The following is a 24,139-nucleotide window of genomic DNA, read 5'->3' as shown; positions in this document are numbered from 1 at the left end:
TTGTATACTTCAATCTTTGTTAAAAAAATTAATACACTATTTTCAGAAATTGCTGAGATAATTATTGTCCATATGTTTTAATGTTAATTATATTCTGTATAACGTATTTTAAAGTATTTGAATTTAATAATATTATAATTCTTTTAAATGTTGATATGATGGTTTTTAATTCGATATTCAATTTCAGTAATATTTTAATCTAATTAAACGTTGGCCCAATGTTTTTATAGCGGTGTTTTTATTCTCTTCTTTGCTATATGAAAGCCTTACTTTTACTAATGAGTATTTTATACTCATAGTAAATGTATTTATTTACACTTGCCTTCCATCCTAAAAAACGACATTTTCAACAAAAAATTAATCCATTACTTTTAACGATATTTATTTATTTATTTTTTTAAATTTCGAATACTTTACTATGCGTAAAAACAGCGTTTTCCAAGATGGCTGACGTTTGTAAAAATTGCGCCAACGTAAATCGCCAAAAATCCGTGCAACCGTCTACCAAAGTAGCACCAATTTCTTTCTACTAGCTTTAGTTGCAAACAGTGCCAATTTCTGTTGCCGCCACAAGCGAACATTGCTCTCAGTTACGTTGAACTCTCTCCCTGCCTTTCTATTGCCATTTCTTTAAGCACAAAGAATTACTTTATGTTTGAAAGTAGCGTCATATGACATTCTTCTCTGTTTGCCCTCCATTTTGTGACTACGTACTCTGCAGTTTGTATCCTCTATGCAATAATGTGTCAACGATAAATGTAACGGTAAATGTAGTCGAGAAATACAGTAATTCGTTGTTACGATTTAAATTTGGTTGACGCCATCAGCGAACTGCTGACGTCATCGGCGAACTTTGCACTCGAATCTAATGCGCCATCGAATCTAATGCGCACCCCAATTTTGAATACTACATTTGGCTAAAAACGATGCGCATTAGATTCGCATAAATACGGTATTTGTTTTGCAATTTGATGTTAAATTCGTATTTTTAAAACACTCATGTTTATGTTCTTATTTTAAAAGTCTGCCAGTATATAACATTATATAACATTCTTGTGTTATCACCATTTATAGATGTCGCTTGCTGTACAGCCTGCAGAATACATTTTACTTTCTAGGTATCTACAATTACATCGTGTTGTTTCGGTACGAACAGGGGCGAAGTATTCATCACTTAGATACATTTAAAGATAATTAATTAATTTTTTCTGATGTTGATATCTATAATATATAGACAGGATTACTGATAAAAAATTTAAGAAAATAGTAAATGAAGAAGTAAATAGAAAAATTTCTTTCAGGTATTGTGAGATGTCAATATAAACTTCATACATTTTACTAGGGTGCTGTTGGGTGTCCGCCGATAACATCGCGGCAAAAACATCGTGGACGAAAACGTCGCGGAGAAAACAACGCAAGGCGAAAACGTCGTGCTACAAAACATCGTGGGAGAAAACATCGCAAAGAGAAAACATCGCAGTTCTAAAACATCGTGGCACAAAACATCGTCGTCGAAAATAAAGCGGTTCAAAAACATCGCAGTTTAAAAACATCGTCGTCGAAAATGTGTTAAAAAATAAAGTATCTACAAATCATCGCATGACGATAACATCGCAGACATGCTTTTTTCAGGTTTTAATAATTGTAAATGGATATTCCCATAATGATTTGTGAGCGCAAGGTGTAAAGAAGGATAAATTTTACTTTCACATTTTTTATTAACTAATAAATTTTTGCTGAAAACGTAAGAAAACTTAAGCATAGAAAATTAAATGTAACTTATAGATTATACTTTTCATGAAATATTACCAGTAAAATCTTTATAAAAATGATTTATTAATGGCTTTTGTTAGTTAACTATGTCGGTTTAAAATTCTATTAAGTGCTATAAGTTGCATTAATTTTCTATGTTTAAGTTTCCTTTTTATTTTCTCAGCAAAAATTTATTAATTAATAAAAGATATGAAAGTAAAAATTATCCTTCTTTCCATCTTGCGCTCACAAATCATTATGGGAATATCCATTTACACTTATTAAAGCATGCCTGAAAAAAGCATGTCTGCGATGTTATCGTCATGCGATGATTTGTAGATACTTTATTTTTTACCACGATATTTTCGACGACGATGTTTTTAAACTGCGATGTTTTTGAACCGCTTTATTTTCGACGACGATGTTTTAGAACTGCGATGTTTTCTCTTAGCGATGTTTTCTCCCACGATGTTTTGTAGCACGACGTTTTCGCCTTGCGTTGTTTTCTCCGCGACGTTTTCGTCCACGATGTTTTTGCCGCGATGTTTTCGGCTGTAACCGGGCTGTTGACAAAGCAAAATTTTACTATATATGTCTACGAGCTCTACGTATACAGTGTGTTGCTGTAAGTAAACTTCCTGCAATGTGAAGAGTACTACGTGTATGTCGTGATGCGTTCATGCGAAGCTTGTTTCCGCGCATAAGCTCTGCCTCTTCGAACCGAAATTGTCCGTAATCTGCAGCGTCTTGAGTTGTTTATGCAGCTTCTTGAGCTGTTCTGGTATTTCCTGTCGAATCTGACGATGACGCGGATAGTCTTGTATCCTTCGTTTACTTGCGACTTCTTCCCTTCATCGCGCATATTCTTTTGACGTTCCGCTTGCCTAAAGGCCCATTTACACTAGCGGAACTTTGAGTCTAAGAAATGCACGCGGAAGTTGCTATCTTCACTAAATGGCGAAAATGTTACTCTTTAAAAACATTAACTGGAACTGAATATGTACACATTTAAATAAACAGCCTAACTTATAACATTATTCAAGAGTTTAAGAATGATATATTTTTTCTCATAATACGAAAAAATTGCTGTTTAAAAGCTCTTAAACGAGTCTTCAAATTCGCCTGCGTTTCTTAGGCTCAAAGTTCCGCTAGTGTAAATGGGCCTTAATGGGCCTCCGTTTCGCTTCTGCTTACCTTTCCGGAGCACGCAGTGTTTCTTGGTTTTCTGAATGTCTTTTGCGTCTGCTACCAGTTTCTGATACAGTTTGAGCAAGCGAAGTTTCTTGAGTTGTTGCTTGTCTGCTGGAACTCCTATTCGTTTCTTCTTCAGTTTCTTGAATGCGTAACCTTTCTTGTCACTATGCTTGCCTGCTGATTTTCTAGTTGTATCTTCATTCATTTTTGAAGCTCGCAAATTGTATTGTACTTGCCTGTTGAGTCTCCTAGTGTTTTTTACTTCATTTTTTCTGTAGCTCGCTGTAACATTATTGCTGTCTTCTTGCGTTCAGACGTTTTAGTAAATTAAAAAAAAAATTATGTAACTGTAGTATAGTAACATTGCATCTAAAATATGTTAAATACCTACAGAAGTTTAAACGTCTACTCAGAAAGGAACTATACAATAGAAGAAATTAAATTTTTATAAATAAAATTAGAATAGCATAAAATGCATAGAAACATTTCATTATGAAGAAAATGTATTCATTCTTTCCAAGCAATAAGCGATTCGTAAATAAATTTTTCTTGCCAAGTCAGGAAACAAAGACCTTTGACATTTCAGGTAATACATTTGATGTTATAATTTAGATTTATTTTAATATAACAAATTTGCAAATTCTCAATAAAAGAATTAACATAGCGATAGCATATCGTGTCACGTATCTAAAGGTGAAACATTAAAGTTGCCAAAAGCAGCTATTCATTTAAAATACTGAAATTAACGAAAGATTTTTCGACATACAGTGACGTTATATGGAATCACGTGCTTTCTTCAACTCAGAATATAACTGTAAATAATAACAATAAGTTTGAAGTTTGGCAATACTATTTATTTCATATTTTTTTAACGTAAAAATTTCTCTTAAACACTACGATTTGAGAGTGAGAAGGGCCATCATTTTTCTAAATAAAGCAATTTGATCTCCAGCGCTTTCCGAAATTTTATATAATATGTCGAGTGATAGTCGTAGGAAGATAACAATAGTCGAAAAGTTTTACCAAGAATTTTTGAAATCCGAGGGTACCTCCTTCTAAACTCAAATCTCCCCCCTCCCGTTCCGTAGGATATGATGTTACAAAGAAAAAAAACAAAGAGGCAAAAACCCACATATATTTATATTGTTGATTTCTGTTTACAATATTCAATTTCCTTTAAAAACATTAAGCTTCATTTAAATAAAAGGAAATTAAATTTAGACATTTTCCCTAGCTTTCAAGCTGTTATTGTATTTTTAAATATTCTTTTTGTCAATGTTGCGCAAGTTTTCCGCGGCGTCATTAGGATCCGTAGGACGAAATCATTTAAGAATCATTGCTGTAAATAATGATCATATGATAAATTGCAATACATATTCGAATCTTTTGATTAGAATTTGAGCACAATTCTTTATACATCAGCTACTATGCCTCTTTATGTAATAACAAAGATTATTTTCAATGATTATCCGATGAGAATGATTCTTTACAATGATTATTCGATGACAATGATTATTTGCAACGAATATTAAAAGCTGATGACTATGATTACTTAAATAGAATATGCGATGACAACGATTATTTCCAAAGAAACTTCGATCACGTCACTATTGTATATCGCTATACTCCTGGGGTTGGGGGGGGTTGGGAATTGTACTACGGCCCTGTAATTAAGCGTTTTAAATGACATCAAAAAAGTCACTGCTCCAGATATTTTACTAGTAACTGCTGCGTATTGTGATCGAAACCGTTATTTAAATCTTCTGAATAAAATTTGGGATAATTCTTTTACATCAGAGAATAAAGCAATTTGTAACACGAATTTCAACAAAATTACATGCATCGAATAACAGAATTACTTAAAAGGAAATATCATACAAAAAAATACAACAAATCGCTCTTTGCAGCTCCTCTTTTGTCCGATACTTGTTTTTAGCTATCGTATCTACCCATTTGAAGATACCATGTGAAGAATACTTTTTTTAGTGTGTAAATTAATTACATGTATGTTATGTATATATATGGAGATATTTTTTTTGAATTAGGAAAGCACCAACTTCTTTTAACGGAAACAACCGAGACATTATCTTCAGTCCAATTTAATGTTTCATCTAAATCATTTCTTAATTACAAAAGTTCATGTTAATTTTCTTTGCAAAGGAGACTAGGTGTTGCTGGAAACAAATGAAATACCAAAGATTATAAATTTATTGAAGTCAACAGCAGAAAATTGTTAAACAATTAATAGATGACTTCAGTGAAATGTAATTGCATTTAAACGTATTAAATTGTTTTCAGCAGATGTAATAATCAGGAACATAGGAAGATCCGAAGAGATATTGTGCGTTTAATTCTTCTTTTGTTTTCCCTAATTTTGTATACATTTGAGTTAACGTGTAAATCTATGTTTTGAACGCATGGCCCGTTAAGTGAAGAAGTGTGTGGGAAGGCAATTTTTAATCCTGTGCGGAAATTGTGCAAACGATTGATCAGTCATCGGCTCAGCATACGCAGTCATGAGGTTGAGAGCCCAAACATTGCTTAATTGCGTTCGACTGGAAATTTGATCAGCTTGGTCAACGGAAACCACCGTTTAAAAATTTGCATGTTCTTAAATACTTGCTTATTAACTCTTGTAATATGATTAGATACTTATAATCACATTTCCTTCATTTTAAATAATATATTTCATTAATTGTTGAAGTGCAGGTACACACTTCATATTGTAGAAAAACTTTTCTATGGAATTTTTTATGCAAATCCTGGTTATTTTTTTCTAAGAATGGAAAGTAATGGAAAGTACCATTTATAAAGCTTTAGTTTTGCTAGATTTGCAGGTTTTTCGCGCTCGCATTTTACGTGCCTTCTTAAGAATCTCTGGAAATAAAATGGAAACTTTTCATGATTTGCTGCCAAACTAATTGGAGAAAAAATTTATTCTTTATAGGGATACTTGCGGGAAGTAACCGTGAAACAATCTTCTTGTATCTGCCTCGTCCCATCCTGTATGTTATTTTATTAAAAGTGTTGGGAAATTTTTTTCCTGATTGAAAGGTGTGATCTGAGATGATAGATGTCAATCAGACCTTTTAATATGGCATCCTGAGCTGCTGGTGCCAGCAGCTTCATTTCCTATTATACCTGTATATCCTCAAAATGGAATTTAGGCTAATAAGACGAATATTCATTTCCATATTTATTGTTTTTTTTTTGAAGATTTTGAATAAGTAAAGATATTTTCTTCGTGGAACATAGCGCCTTTAAAAATATTTGACATTCTGTAAAAATGCTCGCAAACTGTAACTTACTACTTTTGACAAAAACGTATAAATAATCATTTATTAAATTAATGACTTCAAACATATGAACATATATATTTAATAAAATAAAAATATTTCAGCGCAAATAATTATCGACGTATATTTGAAGAAGAAGAAGTATACTACAGCGAACAATTACTAGAAGAATTGGATTCCTAAGGTTTAAGATTGCAATACGTATCGGAGAACGTATGTCATTTCGGAAAAATAATAAAACAAAACATAATGTTTCAGGTCCAGTTTAATTATAAAATTAATAATTTTTTTGACAAAAACGCTGTCATTCCGTCATTACAAAAATAGACTGTAAATGTTTAAGTTGGAAAATCACATTGTGAAGAATTCAAATTTATTGTAATACCTTTTGATTATGAGGAAACTTTATTGCATTAACTAATGAAATATCTAAACAGAAACCTAATATACAAAATACACGTGTTTAAACGGCCAGCTTGTAAAATTTGTGAATGAGAAGTAAATATCAAATAGTTGATATAATTAGAGTAACAAAGACAAAAAGGACTTTATGTTTATAAATAATATGCATATATATATATATATGTAAAACAAATTAAATAAACACTGAAATCCATCCCATACTCTATTCGTAACAAATCTTATATAAATTGTTCTCTTCACCTGTTTCTCTTAGACTATATATTTCTACATTTACAGAGATTTATGATATTATTTAGCTCGAGTTTTGAGAATGTATTCATCAAACACAATAAAAATTTTGAGATTCTGACTTTTCATTGCAATTTTTATTTTAATATATAACATTAATTAATTTTCAATTAATAACAAATTAAAAAATAAAAATTAATTAATTAAAATATATATATATATATATATATACTCATTACATGATTTTTACATAAATATATATATACATAGATAGATAGATAAATAGATATATCTATATACCCATCACATGATTTTTACATAAAAATGATAACTTAGCTTATCAGGACTTGTATTCCTCTTTACTTGCTTTGGAAACATGAACTGTACTGACTCGATACAGGGAGCTTACTCAAGCTATGTTCAATAATTTGTGAAGTAGACAATACGCACAGGAAGGGTATACAAAACCCTTTATTTTTCTATTTTTACAGCGATTTCCAGAACTTCGGAATACAGAGACCAACCACTTGTGGTCTGAACGTAAGAATAAAAAAATATTAACTAAAACTCTAACTAAAACTAACTTTGGATTAATAAACAAGTGCCTAACTTTAAGATTGGCCGTTATTTAACAAAAATCCGTATGTAGTACAGAGAGCTGCTAACACTACGATACGTTTAAAATTATCAAGAAGATTAAAACTCTGGCCTTGAAGGCAACCAACAACCGAGTAAAAGTACTATGGCTAGTGGCCTCCTTCTAATAACTCCTTCCTCTCTCTTACTTGACAAAAAGCCAAAACTTAAGTACTTGGCGTTAGCAAGACAAATTTGCATAAATAAGTTAAAGCTTTTAATTCTGGCCGGAAGTAGAAAATAAGAAGTGATAGTAAAGATTTAAAACAAAATAAACGTTAGTAAAACTTAGGATCCTTACATACTTCCCGCCAGGGTTAATTAGTTTGAAACTGAGGTCTAAAACGACCTTGTTGAAAACTTTTAGCTCTAGAATCTAACGCGAGGCCAATCTTTTACAAACATTTCTCTCTACAAACTAGAAATTAAAAAGTCTTTTTTACATTATCAACTCCATGGACAAGTATTTTCATCTGTACTGCATCTATAAACAGGAGTTTCTTAGTTGAAATCTGGTTCCTTCTAGAAGGAAAACTAGTATAATGAAATGTTACACAATCAAATGGCAAGTAACATGAATATTTATATTTCTCCTTTAAAATTCTTATTTCATTCATGACGTTATTTAATTATCTCCTCGTGCCCTCTGACATGTGTTGTAAATAAAAACACCAAACACGAGCGTGTCTATGTACAAGTGTTCAACACTACCGCCTGCAATCAAAACACTAACGTGTTAAAATTCAACAAAACAAGACCTCAGAACACATCTTATATTCATCTCTAAACCCTGAGGTACTATTCTGAAAAGTGGCTAACTCTGAAGTGTAGCGTCAGAGAGCCTACCTACATTCATTCAACCTTTAACACATATTCACAAAAATTTGCTCTTTTTACAGTCACACGAATAAGTTAAAATTTTTGGCATTACTCTAATATTTTCACTTTTAACATATCACAGTATTTCTTAACTTTTAAGATAACAGTTCACATTGTATATAAGGACATATTAACATGCCGTTAATTTTACGCATTTTAAAACATACATTAGTAGTACATTGTTAACTTCTATTCTTTTCCAAGCAAATGCCAATTCTTCTACATTGAAATACTACATTTCAAAAGTCTTTCAGACTAAAATTTCTTTCTTGCCAGAATCTTTTAAATAAAATTTTATACAATAATTTTTACAATTTTCTTAAGGTACCTTTTTCAAAGATTATCAGTGCTTTTCAATATTCAAGTATTTACACATTCCTATTATACATTAATTTTAGTTTTACTCGCGAGTAATTGAAAAACAATACCAAAATAGGTAACAACTCATTTCTCGACTTTTTGGCGATAAAGGTAGGCCTCATATGAGGTAAAACTTCTTGAATTCTGCCACTTGCAGTAAGAATGGATTGGATTGGATTATTTAATAATGGCAAAGCACACGAGGGCTATATGCCTAAAGGGAGGGATGCCTTCGTGGAGGACTTTCTCAGGGAAACTGGCTCGTATACACGTTACACATGGAGAAACCACGAAAACGCCCATGCAGCCAGCCCGTTCGAACCTCGGACCGAACTACCAGTGTTCAGCGTCTTTACCACTCGGCCGCTGGTGGGCTGCAGTAAGAATGGAAAATTAACTTAAGGTTTTAAAGTAACATAAAGTTTTACTTATCTTTGTGATATTCAGATATCCTTTTTTCTGCCCAGTCCTGGAAGGTAGCGAAGACTACGGTCTGGTTGATCTTCCTTCTTGTGCGGGTTCGCCCTTCGGGTCCTTCCTCCATGAGCTTTCTTTTTCTTCCAGTGCGGTCACGCTTGAAGACCTTCTTTTTAGCATCTGCCTGTGGTCTCGGCCGTTTGATGGCAGCTGGTCTTGGCGGAACCGGGACAACTGTCTCTCGTTGTTGCCTGGATCTCGTTGCTGGCTGTTCAAATTTTTCTTGCTTCTTTGCATCTGCAGCTGGTCTTCCTTGATCAATTCGTCGACATTTGCTGCGAAGACTTCTATCCGATGGGTAGATCTTCCGTTTTGGAGCCGTGTTATAGTTGCTGTCATTTCTCCTAACTCTCTTTGCATTAGTCGTACTTCTCCCTTCTTCATTCTGGGGGTGGTCGTGCCCTCTCTTTTCTGGTCGGTGGAACGGCCTCTTTTTCTTGTTACCTTCAGTTTTCCAACGGGGGAACTATCTTTTCAATTGCTCCTGTCTACCAATGGCTTGCCCTTGGGATTGTCGTTGTTCCACCTCTGGAGCTTGTGCCTGCCGTGCCGGATCCTGCAAAAGATCTTGAAATATTGGCATTTTATTACGATTATAAAATGGTTTTATCTGGTCAACGTTTGCGGTGCAGGTTTCACCATTCCTGGCTTTTAACACCACTACAGCCTGAGTTACTTTTTCTACGACATATGGTCCTTCAAATCGTTAATAAAATTTGGCAGTTTTATCTTCTGGTGCTGAAGAAAGTGAATGCTTAATTTTTAACACTTCATCTCCTAATTTATAAGTTACTCCCCGTCGTTTCATATCATAATAAAGCTTCTGTTTTCTCTGTGCTACTTCAGTGTTCTTTTTTGCTTCTTTAATTAATTTTTCTATATCGCCCATTTTAAATTATGGGGCTTTTTGTTGAACATAAAATAATTTATCTAACGGCGTTATAATCTTTCTGCCTAAAAATAACTCAGCAGGAGTTTTGCCCGTCGTATCATGTTTTGCGGTCCTAATGACGAAAGCATTGACATAGTTATCCCAGCTTTTATGAAAATTTTTAACATAACTACGGATAATTTTCACTATATTTCTATTGACCCGTTCCGCTATATTTGATTGCGGCCGATATGGGACCATTTTTAAATGACGTATGCCCAGTCTTTGGCACACGTCTTCAAATATATTACTTACAAATTGAGGGCCATTATCCGATATAACTTTTAGGGGATATATATATATATATATATATATATATATATGTATATAATATATAACACTTTCAATTGCACAAGAGGCCCTTGCTTTTACAACTGCATTTGTTTGTGGAACACTTTCTTTTGCAATAACAGTGTGTACATATACTCCTCTCTTTTCAATCTACACCTGAGCATATCTGTGATTGTCGACATACACCGGTGAGGGTCCGAATGTAGAAGAATGTAATGCAATATTCGATCTTTCACCGACGTATTTGGTGAATGCTGACATTCTCCGGTGAAAGTCGACATTCTCCAATTTCGGTCTTTGACGGTAACATATGTTTATAAGATTATATATATATATATATATTGTTTATATATATATATATATATATATATATATATATTGTTTATATATATATATATCGTTTATATATATATATATATATATATATATATATAATCGTTTATTGCAATGCATTGTCGGAAACGCTTTCCTGGCGCCATAGTGACGAGAGACAACACAAGAAAAATAGGGTACGAACATTGTAAAGATATTTGTTTATTATTCTTAGCGCAGCGGAAACTAAAAAATAAGAACAAAACCAGGGGATCGCCATCAAAGAAAGTATTCGAAAGTTCCTTCGAAACGTATCCTAAACATGGGTTTGGTAGGGATAGTCCAGTGCATTGTTCAGCAAGATCACGAGACCTCACTTGCATTATCAGTTCCTCTCGGGGTACGTCAACACATTAGTGCACGAAACCCCTGTTAGAAGTCCAACAGGAACTTGTGGCACATATTGTGGCAGGTGCTGGGAAAGTCCTGGGGATGCACGGTATTTTCCAGAACATCTCATGTTGGATGTGCGAGAGATGGGATACCTGTAACAGGGTGCAGGTCGTAATTTCGAACACCTTTTTTGAAGTCCATAAGTGTCTAATTTTGTTCCTACTTTTTAATTTCTCTTGTGCTAAGCATAACTGGTGTCCGATCTTTCTTGTGTTTTGTGTTGTTTGCACCGACCAGGAAAGTGTTTTCGGCCATGTTTTGCCATTTAATTTTTCGTCGTCGTCGTCTCTCTCATATATGTGTATAATTACTTATGACTCAAGTGTTGCTACTATATGATGACATTTACAAACTACAAACACGGTGTTTAAAATGCTACATATTCCCATCCGAAAATATCTTTTTCTTTTCCTCTTGCCCTTCAAATAAGATATATGTGTCCTTCATTGCAAAATTTCCTGGAACTTTAATTTTTCTTTTTTCAAGGAGAATGGAGAACATATTTCAGTATAGGCAGGTGTCAATATTCAAACATCAAATTGGAAAAGCCATTAAAGTGTGGCCGAAATGCTCAGAAAGTCTAAATTAGAATAAGGATTTAGGAAATACATTTTGAAAGATTTTGCAAATTTTCCTTCAATAAATTTAATGGAACAGGCAAAAGAAATTACAGGAAACAATAAATATAGGAGAAAACAGGTATTTCGTTTCCTAATTTGCTTTGCTTTGAATGATTTCTTTCTTTCTTCCTGTATAAATAAATAAACTTTAAGAATGCAACTGAAGAATGAGAATAAAAGTTTCAATTGAAAACAAATGGTGGCAAAAATCCTAGTGCGGGTCTGCTGGAAGACGACAACGACCAGCACTAGGATCCGAATTTGGAATAACGAGAGAAAATTTGAAATCTGTGCAGCCAGCGATGCAAAGAGATTGATCTGAGAGAAAGATGACTTAAATGAGGAAACTCGGAGATAATTTAATGATATTTAAGGTTACCTCTACTGGGATAATAATAAGAAAAGGTTAACATACAAAATACGTATGTAAATTATACAAACATTGAAGAAATTTAAAATATCCGGCATGCGTAAGAAATAGTAATTGATTCAAAAAATAAATGAATCCAAAGCTCTCAAACTTATACTCGTTTAAATACAGGTTTTGCTGATTCAGAAAGAACGTTGCGTGTATATCTTCTAAAATGCTTTTTCCATCCTTTGTTTGTAGTTGTTTCCATTTTCATTTCAGTTTCCTTTTTTCCTCTTATTTTGCAATTTTCGTCATTGTTTCCCTCTGTTTTTAAGCCACCTGTTTATTATTTCTGTTATTATTATCTGTAAAAACTAAGTAAGGAAAAGTAAGGCACTGAAACTTTGCAAATTATTACGCTCTACGTGAGATTCATGGAGGCCGCTTATTGCATACAAATAACGCAAAATGCTTTAACTTATCTGCTTGGCTTTAGGTCAGAACAAAACAACAAATTCACCCTTTGTAGAAAACCATTCTGCCAGGCAATAATCTACGGGGAGTTTTTTCCCTATGAAACTGAGCCAAAAGTGTTATATAGTATCGAAATATGGAAGTGTTGTACATGTTAAACGTGATCGTCATTGCATTACTTTCACTATTTTACTACTGAAATAAAGATATAGCGATTATTTTGTAGATTGGAAAATCCTCCTTGTGATCATGAAAAGGAGCAAAAACTGAAAAACGAGAAAGAACTGGAAAACGAGAAGGAACTGGAAAAGAAGCGAGAACCGGAAAAGATGCAAAAACTGGAAAAGAATCAAAAACTGAATAAAAAGGAAGAACAGGAAAAGAAGGAGAAACTGGAAAAGAAGCAAGAACTGAAAAACAAGAGAAAACTGGAATTGACACAAAAACTAGAAAAGAAGCAAGAACTGAAAAAGAAACAAAAGCTGGAAAAGATACAAAATCTAGAAAAGAAGCAAGAACAGGAAAAGATACAAGAATTAGAAAAGAAGCAAGAACTGAAAAAGAAGCAAAAATTGGAAAAGAAGCAAGAACTGAAAATGAAACAAGAGCAGAAAAAGAAGCAAAAACTGGAAAAGAAGGAATAACTGAAAAACAAACAAAAACTGGAAAAGCAACAGAAACTAGAAAAGAAGAAAGAACTGAAAAAGAAGCAATTACTGGAATGGATTCAAAAACTAGAAAAGAAAGAAGAACTGAAAAGGGAGAAACATATTGAAGAGATACTAAAACAAGCACACAAAAATGAACTGGAAAGGCAGAAGTTGAGGGAAAAATTGCAAAAACCAAAAAAGAGAGACCTGAAAATGAAGAAGAAACTGGAAAAAATGCAAAAACTGGAAAAGAAGCAAGAGCCGGAAAAGATGCCAGAAATGGAAAATATAGACGAGTCTGAAAAGACGCAATACCTGGAAAAGAAGCAAAAAACGGAAAAGAATCAAAATCTGAAAGACAAGCTGGAACCGGAAAAGAACTGTCAAACCCGAAAAGGAAACCGGTTGAACTGCGAAAAGAGCCAGAACTGGATACCGACTGTAGAACGATTGATTTAATGACCAAACGAAGCAAGACCCGGAAAAGAAAAATAGAACAAATAAATCATATACCTGCTTCATTTTACCAAAATTTATTATCAACAACATTTTTATTATCAAGAACTTTATGGTATTCTTAGTATATGGACGGCATTTGATAATATTTTGCTCGGTAAGTGTAACTACTGATATATTATTAGCTAGTAATTAGTCATGCTAACTTTAAGATACCAGTATTATTTTAGCAGCAACTAAATACACTCTTTCGTAGTTCAGATCTATGTTTTCAGTGCCTTTCATGGCTGCGAGGTCTTCCGGTTTTACCTGGAAAGTCACAGTTTATTGACTTTTTTAACACATAGCTTTACACATGACAATATTTTTCAACAATAAATTTATGTTGTGCTACTGGCTTTAAATTGTGCAAATAAATATTGCACGGCATATATTTCATAATTGAACTCATGAAATTAATTTATACAAATTTCATTTTAAAATTTGTTTGACCCTGAGCTGTCTTATCCAACTGCAGATATTCATAGAACTTTATATCAAGGTTCAAAGAAACGTTCAAAAAGGAATGTTTATCCGCTTTTAATTATGTGTTAATCAGCATGATTTGCATTACTAAGATTGTAATTCTAAACAAATTAAAAGCTATTGTAGTATGTACATTAGCTTTTCATTTGCTTTCACCTTGTTTAAATTCAGTTTGACATACCACAGTTTCCGTCTCTACTCAGGATTTTTTCAGTGTAAAAATTCAAGATTACAAATTGAAATGAGCGAAAGAAATAACTTTTAAAATGTGTGTATACATTACATCAGAATCATAATATAATTAGATAAATAAACTGAATAATATGTTATAAAGCGAATTTATATCAATTTCGATTTCTTTCAAAATAGAGATTTCTTCGCACCTCACAAATCTCACAGAAACTCTCGGTTTGTGATTCGTGAGCTTTAGTTTTTTATATTTGGAATTTGGCAGCAATATGATTCACTGTTACGATGCAAATTCTTGCTCACAAATTGGTTATCTAACTAGAAAATGGTATAATTAAAATAAAATTAATATTATTAGATGGAAATGTTGGTTTCCTTTGCGTTTATCTGAATGGTATCGTATATATAAACCTGTTGGAGACGTTTTTTCCCACACATCGAATAGACACACATAGTCACATAATATAAATAATCTGACTACAATACTATAGTGTAAGATGAAGCTCTACCACATTTCTCTATTACTTAAGACTGCGAAAGATTTGTTAAAGCATTACAGGATAATACTCTCATGGATCTCGCCGTTCTGTTTCATTTTCTACCCTCGAAAACACATTATCTTAGTACAATAGATTACTTTTGAAGGAAGGGATTATTTGAAAACATTGTAACTGTAAGAATTACTCTCTGACGTTATTACTCAAAGAGCGGTTGAGAGCATAATCTTTGGCTATCCGCTTTAAGCTGTATTAAAACCATTTTGAAATGTAACGCCTACAAACTGAAACGTAACTTTATCTTAATTCTGTACTATTCATTAGAGTTATATACATTCCCATCAATAGATACTGAATGGCTAAATATTCTGGTTACCCAAATCAGTTCTTTTTTTCCTCTCTTCTTTTTCTTAATTTTAATTAGTCCGGAAAGTAAAGCTATAGAGAATTTCACTTCTTCATTAGAAATCTGATTTAGAATTTTGTTTCCGAGATATTTGTTTCCTTATCCCTTTTCTCAACACAAAGATTGAAAAACGTAACATCGAAATTTTGAAAACATTTATACACTAATAGAAGGGAAAAAAAACAGAATATAATGGTTCAGCAAGCATGTAAATATCTCTATCACTTAAGTTTCAGCTATGTTTGTTATAGTATATTCAGGCGTATAAGGCGCACTTTTAAAAGAAAATGCAAGATGAAAATTTATGGGTACGCGCTGTACGCCAGCTATAAAAATGTTATGTTTAGAAATATAAAAAAAGTGAGCATACGAAAATTAGATTTCTGCGTGTAATTAAATGCTTTTTATTTAAGAGAAATAACATAGTTTATGTACTTAAAAATTTTCGTTATCGGATTCTGTTTCATTTTCACCTTCACCTCTGATCCATACTTGCATAGACAGATCCAAGTTCCTCATATACGTCTCAAGCTATAACTTCAAGCACATCATCGAATTCTGTTTCATTTTTGCCGTTACTTTTACTCTGATCCACAGATAAATAATCATCTTTAGTTGCATCTAGACCGTCAGATATACCACATAAATTAAACGGGTTTAATTTTATTCCGTGAATTTATTATCTACTGACACACTATTTATGGACTGGCATGACGTATTTGTTCTCCATTTGTAATTGCGTTTTCACCTTCACTTTTGTTCGAGTATTCCACTAACGTTTAAAATATTTTTTGATGATTTATTGACATATATGTCTAATATCTGAACTAATGGCAATAATCCGCCTGGATAAACTGTCATATCTGTATAACACTCTTTCAACAACATATTTGTGTTATCCGTTAGATGGAGGCTGAACATGTCCCAAAGTATTAGACTTTCTTGATTATCTGAGGCAAAAGGAAGCTTTTGCCAAATATTTCTTATCCACAGTTTCACAACATTTTTCTCCGCTGATCATTTCTCGTGAATACGGATGAAAACACTTTCGGGAAACTGCACTTCAGCAAAGTCATTCTTTTAAAGATATCGATGAGCTTTTAATTTCGTACGGTCGGCTAAGCAGGAGATCAGTACGGTGAGGTGAGATTTCTCGTTGGCCTATTGATTTTATGTTAACCGTTATTTTTCTTTCATATCATTGTTTCTTTATCTCCTACTATATCAAAACTACAGGAATGACATCCATATTTGCAACACGTGATAGTAAATAAATTTTTACATATTTTTAAAAACTCATCAAAGTTTTATCTCTATATTTTCGAGGCCTTTGAAAAAATTTTATCTTCTTTTCTCGGAGAACTGAATTATTCCGTGAAGTAAATCGAAAACATAAACTCAGTTTGCTTTAGAGTTTTCACTTCCATTTGCACTCATTTTTTCTATTTTTAAGGCAAAGAAACGTACGCTGTTTCTTGTTACAATTAATCCATTCTAGTGATGATGGGGATTTTCTACAATGCAGTTTCCAACACTTTCGCCGACGGTAAGTTATTTCATTACTTCTTTATGCAATACACATTTATTCTTTGGCGCAATAATCATTGTAAAATTTCATGCTTCTTCCACTCGTGTACGAAGCATTCATGAAAAGCAAACTGCATGATTTCCATTTTCTTTCGCAAACTGAATGACTTAACATTTGAAACTTGCATTGTGTTTGTTTCGTTCGGCGAAAGCCATAACTACTGCTGAAGAAAGCACTGGATGAACTACACTTCACTAAAATCAAATGTGATATCGTTAAGTCTTTGTTGACATCAGAACCACGGCTTCAAATGACTACAGAAAGAAGAAACATGACTCCTAATTCCGCAAATTCACTTTGGTCGAAAGTGCACTCTTATCCAAATTATGTTCCTTATTTCTCGAAATCCTAGAATAACATTCTCTTCCACATCCAGAATGAATACAAATCACCTCCTACCTTGCAGAAATATTTCCCCCGATAATCATATTTCCTGCGCACCACCTTATCGCTTGCCAAACTGCAATGTTTCCACAATTGACATATTTCCTCGTGTTTCCTAAGGTATGAAATAATCAAGAAGAACTGTTGCGGGATTTGACGTTTTTGGTATTGCCAAACCACCATGTGTATTTTAATGCTTTCTTTATTTACTAAAGACCTGATGCATTGTAATTAAGCGATATAAGAACTTGATTTATATGCGATCACGTTTTCTTATACAAAATGTTCCAACAATGTGCTTATGCGTTGTAATTTCATTTATTCAAAACTCAGCCTAGTTATATTTATAAAATTTTCAATAGCAAACGAATGTTTTAAGAAAACGGTTTAAACGTTTTGGGTCAAGATACTTTTCAAAAAAATTCTAATCCATAAATTATTTATATGAGAAATTTTTATGTAAAAACAAATGGCGCACATTTTTACGTTTGAAATTTACTGGCATATTCCATGCAAATTTAGTAAGAGATTTCAGGTTTTTATCAGCTAAAGGAAGTCAAGGATTTCTAGAATAATTTACAAAGTTCTGTCTATTGTTAATTGGTTTTTTCATTTCCAAAATAGAACGTTAAAAATTAAATTTTGTGAGAAGTCTTTTTATTTTTTTGGCACGCTGCATAATGAGTTCATTTAAAAAAAGCTGAAAATAAAAGTATCAGTTTTCTACATTTTACTAATTATTTTTTCCTCCAATACCTAGACTTCTGTTTCGGAAACTTTCGTTTTGGTTATAACAAATAAATCACAAAACAATTGACTGATGTCAATCGAAATCAGTCGGAGATACTTATGTTCAAAATTATTTCATAACGAGTGCCAACTTTTTCCTCATAAAATTATGAGTGTCGGAGAAACATATGAAGAGCTAGGCTTCGTAATTTTTGCAAAACAAATGACTTTAAATTTAAAAGTACCAAAGCGCAAACATTTACGTTTTTCAAAACACTTTTGTACTTGGAAGTCAATGCCTACCACAAACGACCAAGATCCGGTCTGAACTTTTGCAGACAGTGCACAGTCATCCGTTTCGAGTACCTTTCATTTTGGTTATTTGCGTATGCCATATAACTTTCTCAAATATTCTCATGCTTGTGACTCAGAATTGAATTATCATTTTAACTGATATTTTTATGTGATGTGTAACAATAATTTTGTTTATTTTTCAGGATGAAGATTCAGGCCCCCTTTGCGCATACCGACTGTAATTTGAATAGCCAGTTTACAATAACAAGCTTAATAGTAACCGACCGTCATAGGAAAACGCCCGAGGCTTAAAGGAACGCGAATCTCTATCAAAGATGCAACTTGTGTAAATGCAATTTTGACTTTAAAATTCTTTTATTTTCCCTTTCTCGTGTCAAAAATATTTTTCTCTTCAATATTTAATTTTAATAACGTGAAACTTTTAATTTAAATTTTTCTTTTCGCGATTTTTACTTTAAAAAGATTTTAAGTTCTTTCATTTTACAAAAGTAATACTGATTTTAAAAACTATAAATATTTCCTTTTGGTTTTTTATTTTAAAAAATTGCTTTTAAATGCTCACTTTATTTATTTTACAGAAATATTATATACTCTTATAAGCTAAACATATTTCTTTTTCGTATTTCCATAAATGCCATTTTTTAAAAATATTTTACTCCTTTTTATTAAGGGGTGTTGGAAACCCTATAGCAACAATGTTAAATTGGCCATTTTTGGATTACCTTTTCTGAAAATCTGCTGTTCTTACAGGCTTGAAGGTTTTTACGTAATTAAAGTACATCTATCACCTCGCGCTCTTTCAACCACGAGGCAGGTTCGTCTATGCACTCGCCATAGTAAGAAAATAATCTCTATCTTTTAAATTTTATCCTCTAATTTATTACACATAACGGTACACAATATACAATAAAACAAATATCACTAGTATAGTATACATTTAATTATATACATAATATAAGGCGTGCAAAACATGTTTTAAGTAATCTCAACTATATACATAATATAAGGCGCGCAAAACATGTTTTAAGTAATCTCTTTCCACGCGGCATGGCTGCCGGTCCAATCGCTAAAGTACCAAGTCTCGTATTCACCCCACCAGCCTGCTTCGATCGGTTTTTCCGAGGAATCTCGAATTCTTTTAATACGGTGTCTTTAATCATAATATAGTTATTTCAATCCATTTCATCGAGAGTCGCGATCAAACTTTAAACTTTTGTTTTTAAAGTCTGCAAAATAATTTTCCCTTCTTCAGAAATTTTATAGAGATTAAGAATCACTTCAGCATGATGTAAAAAGAACAGCCATTTCTCAGCTTTCGATGGTGGGTCAATCATAACTCTTTTCATTATTTTCAAATGTTTCAATAATCGTTTCCCTTGCTCTAAGAATCTCTAAGAATCTCCTATATCTTGATAAAAATAAGATCCCTTAATTTCTCATTTGCATATAAAATATACTTTCTCGGTGTCTACTGGCTTTAACGCCTGACATTCGAATCATGTTATTAACAGACATAAAAACAATTTTTATTTTCTAAGTTAATATGGTTAATATATAAATTAAGAAGAACTTACCTTTGATCCCGATAGTCAAAATGTCGAACGAAGAGCACAACTTGACGCTGTAAACTTTAATCATGAGCACACTGCACTGGCACGTAACTTGACATGATTACAACACGGTAATTCACGTTACCCCTGATTTAATTTTTCACGATTTCACTAGGATGATGAACACTGATGATCCCATTTTACCACTCACTGGCTGTTAACTTTTTAGCACATCACGCTTTCACAAATCTGATGAATTTATTCGCAAACATGGCCTTAAACGCGCCATTTTCTTTCCTCATAAAAATCTTCTCACATCGTAGATCCATTCGTGAACTATCACCGAATTTCATTTTATAACTTTCAGTAACTTTTTACCACCATATTTATTGATTATTTTCACTATTTAGTGATTTCCTTTTTCACAATCTTATCCTATCGACTGCGTCGATTTGCACCTCGCGCCGTTTCAACTCCGAGGCGGGTTCGTCTATTTCTCATGTGCTCGCCATAATAGGAAAATAATATCCACCAGCTTTGAAATTTTATCCACTAATTTATTACACAATACACAATAAAACAAGTACCACTACTATACATTTAGCTTAAGTTATCTCTATGCACCCGGCATTACTGCCGGTCCAACCGCAAAAGTCACAAGTCTCGTATTCCTCCCACCGGCTTGGCTCGACACTGTTTTCCGTAACTACTTACCTTCCATTAACCGTTTTTCGCCCCTCGAGGATAAAATGTTCTGGAAACGTCTTCCGCTAAGTGAAGGAACATCACAATACCTAGCTGAGTATCCTGAAACGAGCTTTTGAATCATTTTAAATTTTAGAGTATTTTACAGAATATTTTGTTACGCATAGTAAAATTTAGCACTAATTATAATAAAAAGCTCATTTCGGCAAATATTTGGAAACGTAGTAAATAAGGTATAAAAATTTCAGATACCAGTGAGCAGTAGATCTTGAGAACAGGTACATCGAGTATAAAAAAAATCACATTCGGAGAAAAACGCGTTTTTATGTAAAACTTCTCAATTATCAAAGCATTCAATAACAAATTAAGGCTAGATTTTGTACAGTTCTAATTTTCATACAGATTAAAGAATGGTGTTTTAAGAAAGCTAAAATTGTAGAGAATTTGAAAATGCAAATATCAGAAATCCTCATTTTTTGACAGGTTTTGGCTTTCAACACCCCTTTAACTATTCTAATCTTTAAATTCCTTTCTCTTTTTTCTATTATGGTAAAATTTGATACATAAATTTAATTCTTTGTCTTTTAATTTTTAATTTTACATCTCTTGTCGCATTTTTCTTTAGCGATTAACATTTTGCATGTTGCTCATTAATATTATATTATAATTAACAAAATGAACAAATATTAAATAATGAGATGCTCAATTAAAAGTAAATACAGATTTAATGATAAAAGGGAAATTTTTAATGTCATTACAAACAAGATTTCAAGGGGTTCAAGAGGCCGTTGCCTAAAATAAAGAAAACAATTCGTGGTTTCCGGAAGAAATGAAACTTTAAAAATATTTTCGTTGTCACAAAAACAAAACATTTTGAAACATTACGTTATTCAAACTCTTACGTCACTTCCGAGTGTCACGTTATCTAAGATGGCATAGGTTTCGGCTACGTACCCAAGCCTCTGGAATATCCTGAGGGCGGTTGGTTACTACACCTGTACCAACGATAGTGAACCTCCGGTGATATCCTTCTGTCTGTACCTGAATGAAACTGGCTCTTTTTGATGGCACACTAGCGAAACACTAAAAAATCATGATTTAAACGACGATTATTTAAATAATTTAACTGGTATTTTAAGGACGAGGATTTAGATTAACTGCTGATGATTTTTTATTTAGGTGATCATGAGTATATGGTTTAGTGATGAAGAGTATGAATAATTGAGTCGGATGATAATAAAACTTTAGGTGATTGGGTTTTGTATCTAGGTGAAGATCTTTTATTTTGACGACGACTTCAATGATGATGATGAAGATGATACATAGGATGATTTAGAATGACTGATGTGATTTGGGTGATGAGGGGTTATCTTCTTCTGACGATGATCATGGTGACGCGATATACATGATGGTTAAAATGACGGTGTGTATTAAGTGATAATAAATATTTAGATGAATTTGATGGTGATATAGTTTTGACAGATGACGATTTTATACCTGATGTGAGAGTGATTTATATAATAATTTAGAGGAGTTAGACAATGAAGACGATGATTAAATGAGGATGAAGAAGATGATGATTTGTTTGATATTGCTTTCTATTTAGGTGATCTGGAGGATTATGATTTATCTATCTCAACGATGATAATGGTGATGATGACATATATGACGGCTTACACTGATGGTATGATTTCGATGATGATTATTATTTAAATGATGGTTTTGAATTATCTGGTGATAATTTTATAATTTCTTTCTTGGTTATTCAGATAATATTTTGATGATGATTTAGACGATTGAGGTGATGAAGACGATGATCATATGAGAATCATACTGTTGATGATGGTGATTTAGATGATACTGCTTTTTATTTAGTTGATTTGAGCGATGATGATTTCTCTAAATTTGGCAATGTTTTCAATGACGATGATGATGATAATATATATATGATTGTTTAACATGAAGATGTGTTTTGGGTAGTTATGCTTAGTTAGATGTCTTAGATGATGATTTAAATTTAGCAGATGAAGTTGATTGGATTTAGAAGGAAATTTATATAGATGATGATTTCAATGAGTTAGATATTGATTTAGATGAAGGTTAATTCCCTTGCTAATGATTATTTAAACAATACGAAGGGTCGTCCGAAAAATTACTTTGCCGCAAACGTTAAAAAAGAAAGCCTAATTACCTGGAAAGACCTATTGCAAAAGATACAGCTATATTTCTGCTACTTCTCAGCATAAGAAACATCGGAACTGTACCAATTGTCATAACATCGGTTACCTATTTCCATTAGAGTGTCGTAGAAGTCTGTCGGCTGGGAAGGAAGGCAGCCCGTCACAGTTGTCTGCAACATTGCAACTGTAGGAAAGTGTGCCCAGACAAGAACGTCTTCAGGTGCAATAACACGTGGAAGTACTTAACAGCAAGATCAGAGCCATAGAATGGATGGTCAGACATCTCCCAGCGAAACGTCTGCAACATATATTTTGTGGAATTCCCCGAATGCGTCAGATGTTGTCGTAGGACACCACAACACCAGCACTGAGCATCCCAAACCATTTCTTCTGAATGGCTCTTCAGATGTTCTCTAGTAAAGCGCAATAAAGATCAGCTTTCACCGGGGCACCACTCGCCAATACGTCAATGAGTAGACTGCCTTTACTAACCCAGAATACCGTGTACATCAATTTCCGTGCATAGACTGACTGAAGATCCTCCGGCTCTTGGATCCCTGTAACGCCAATCAATCGTGAGTTGCTGGTTTCTGTGGTGAAGTGAGCGACCCACACCTCATCACCTGTAACGATTCTGTTAATTTGCGTTCAATAAACTGATTTATGTATCTGCTGGCTCTAATTCTTTGTGTTTAAATTTTGAGTATTCGAAATGGAACTCAAATACAATCAATCATCTATATAGATTACATATCAATTCATATATTTGAATTAAATACATATTTACTTACCGGCCCGAAGCTTAACACGTTGATAGTGGCGCCGGTCTCTGGGGACCGGCAGTTAACTTTCCGTGTGGCCGGCGTTGGTCCTGGAATTTTCGTTTGGCTGGCGTCGGTCCGTGAGACCTACAGTATAAGTTAAAAAATAAATGTAGTCTCAAAGAAATGTGGTCAAATTTAGTTTTAATGAAATGTATTGAAACATTCTAAACAAAAATACGGCTTAGCTCGCTGCCGGCTGAACGGAAAGGACAACAAATTCGGGGCCGAGCTCAAGGTGTTGATTTAAATAACTCTTGATAACACAACTCTATAACGTTCTTCGTACGTTAAAGTACATATAGCACAAGAGTATACAAGGAAACTAGTGATTAACAAATTTATTTAATATTTTTCATATAATAAGTATAATTTCAAACTCTAAACATTATTCTAAAAATCCATGACATTGGACCTGTTTCGATGTCAGATATATCTCGTAAAAAAACCTGAAATTTTTTGAAAT

The 24,139-nt window shown here is 33.1% G+C and overlaps 1 protein-coding gene across 2 annotated transcripts in view; it reads left to right on the top strand.

Moving 5' to 3' along the window:
- LOC146994121 (uncharacterized) overlaps positions 1–23,514 on the top strand; it is a 34,295-nt gene extending 10,781 nt beyond the window's left edge. Inside the window, exons 1-2 of one of the 2 annotated variants that reach the window (XM_085826864.1) lie at positions 12,311–13,941; positions 18,600–23,514. In XM_085826864.1, coding sequence (XP_085682990.1) covers positions 13,008–13,322 — 315 coding nt within the window. In that variant the 5' untranslated portion in view covers positions 12,311–13,007 and the 3' untranslated portion in view covers positions 13,323–13,941; positions 18,600–23,514. Of the gene's footprint in view, positions 1–12,310; positions 13,942–18,599 lie in introns of those variants that run through there. The other variant, XR_015044014.1, reaches the window with a different exon arrangement.
- The last annotated feature ends 625 nt before the right edge of the window (positions 23,515–24,139 follow it).

Source organism: Stegodyphus dumicola, chromosome 11 (genome assembly GCF_044657685.1).
Source record: "Stegodyphus dumicola isolate Sdum_Otavi_A_Nest chromosome 11, ASM4465768v1".
Classification (NCBI taxonomy): domain Eukaryota; kingdom Metazoa; phylum Arthropoda; class Arachnida; order Araneae; family Eresidae; genus Stegodyphus; species Stegodyphus dumicola.
Note: the sequence above shows the minus strand (reverse complement) of the source record. Positions and strands in the feature narration are given on the sequence as shown.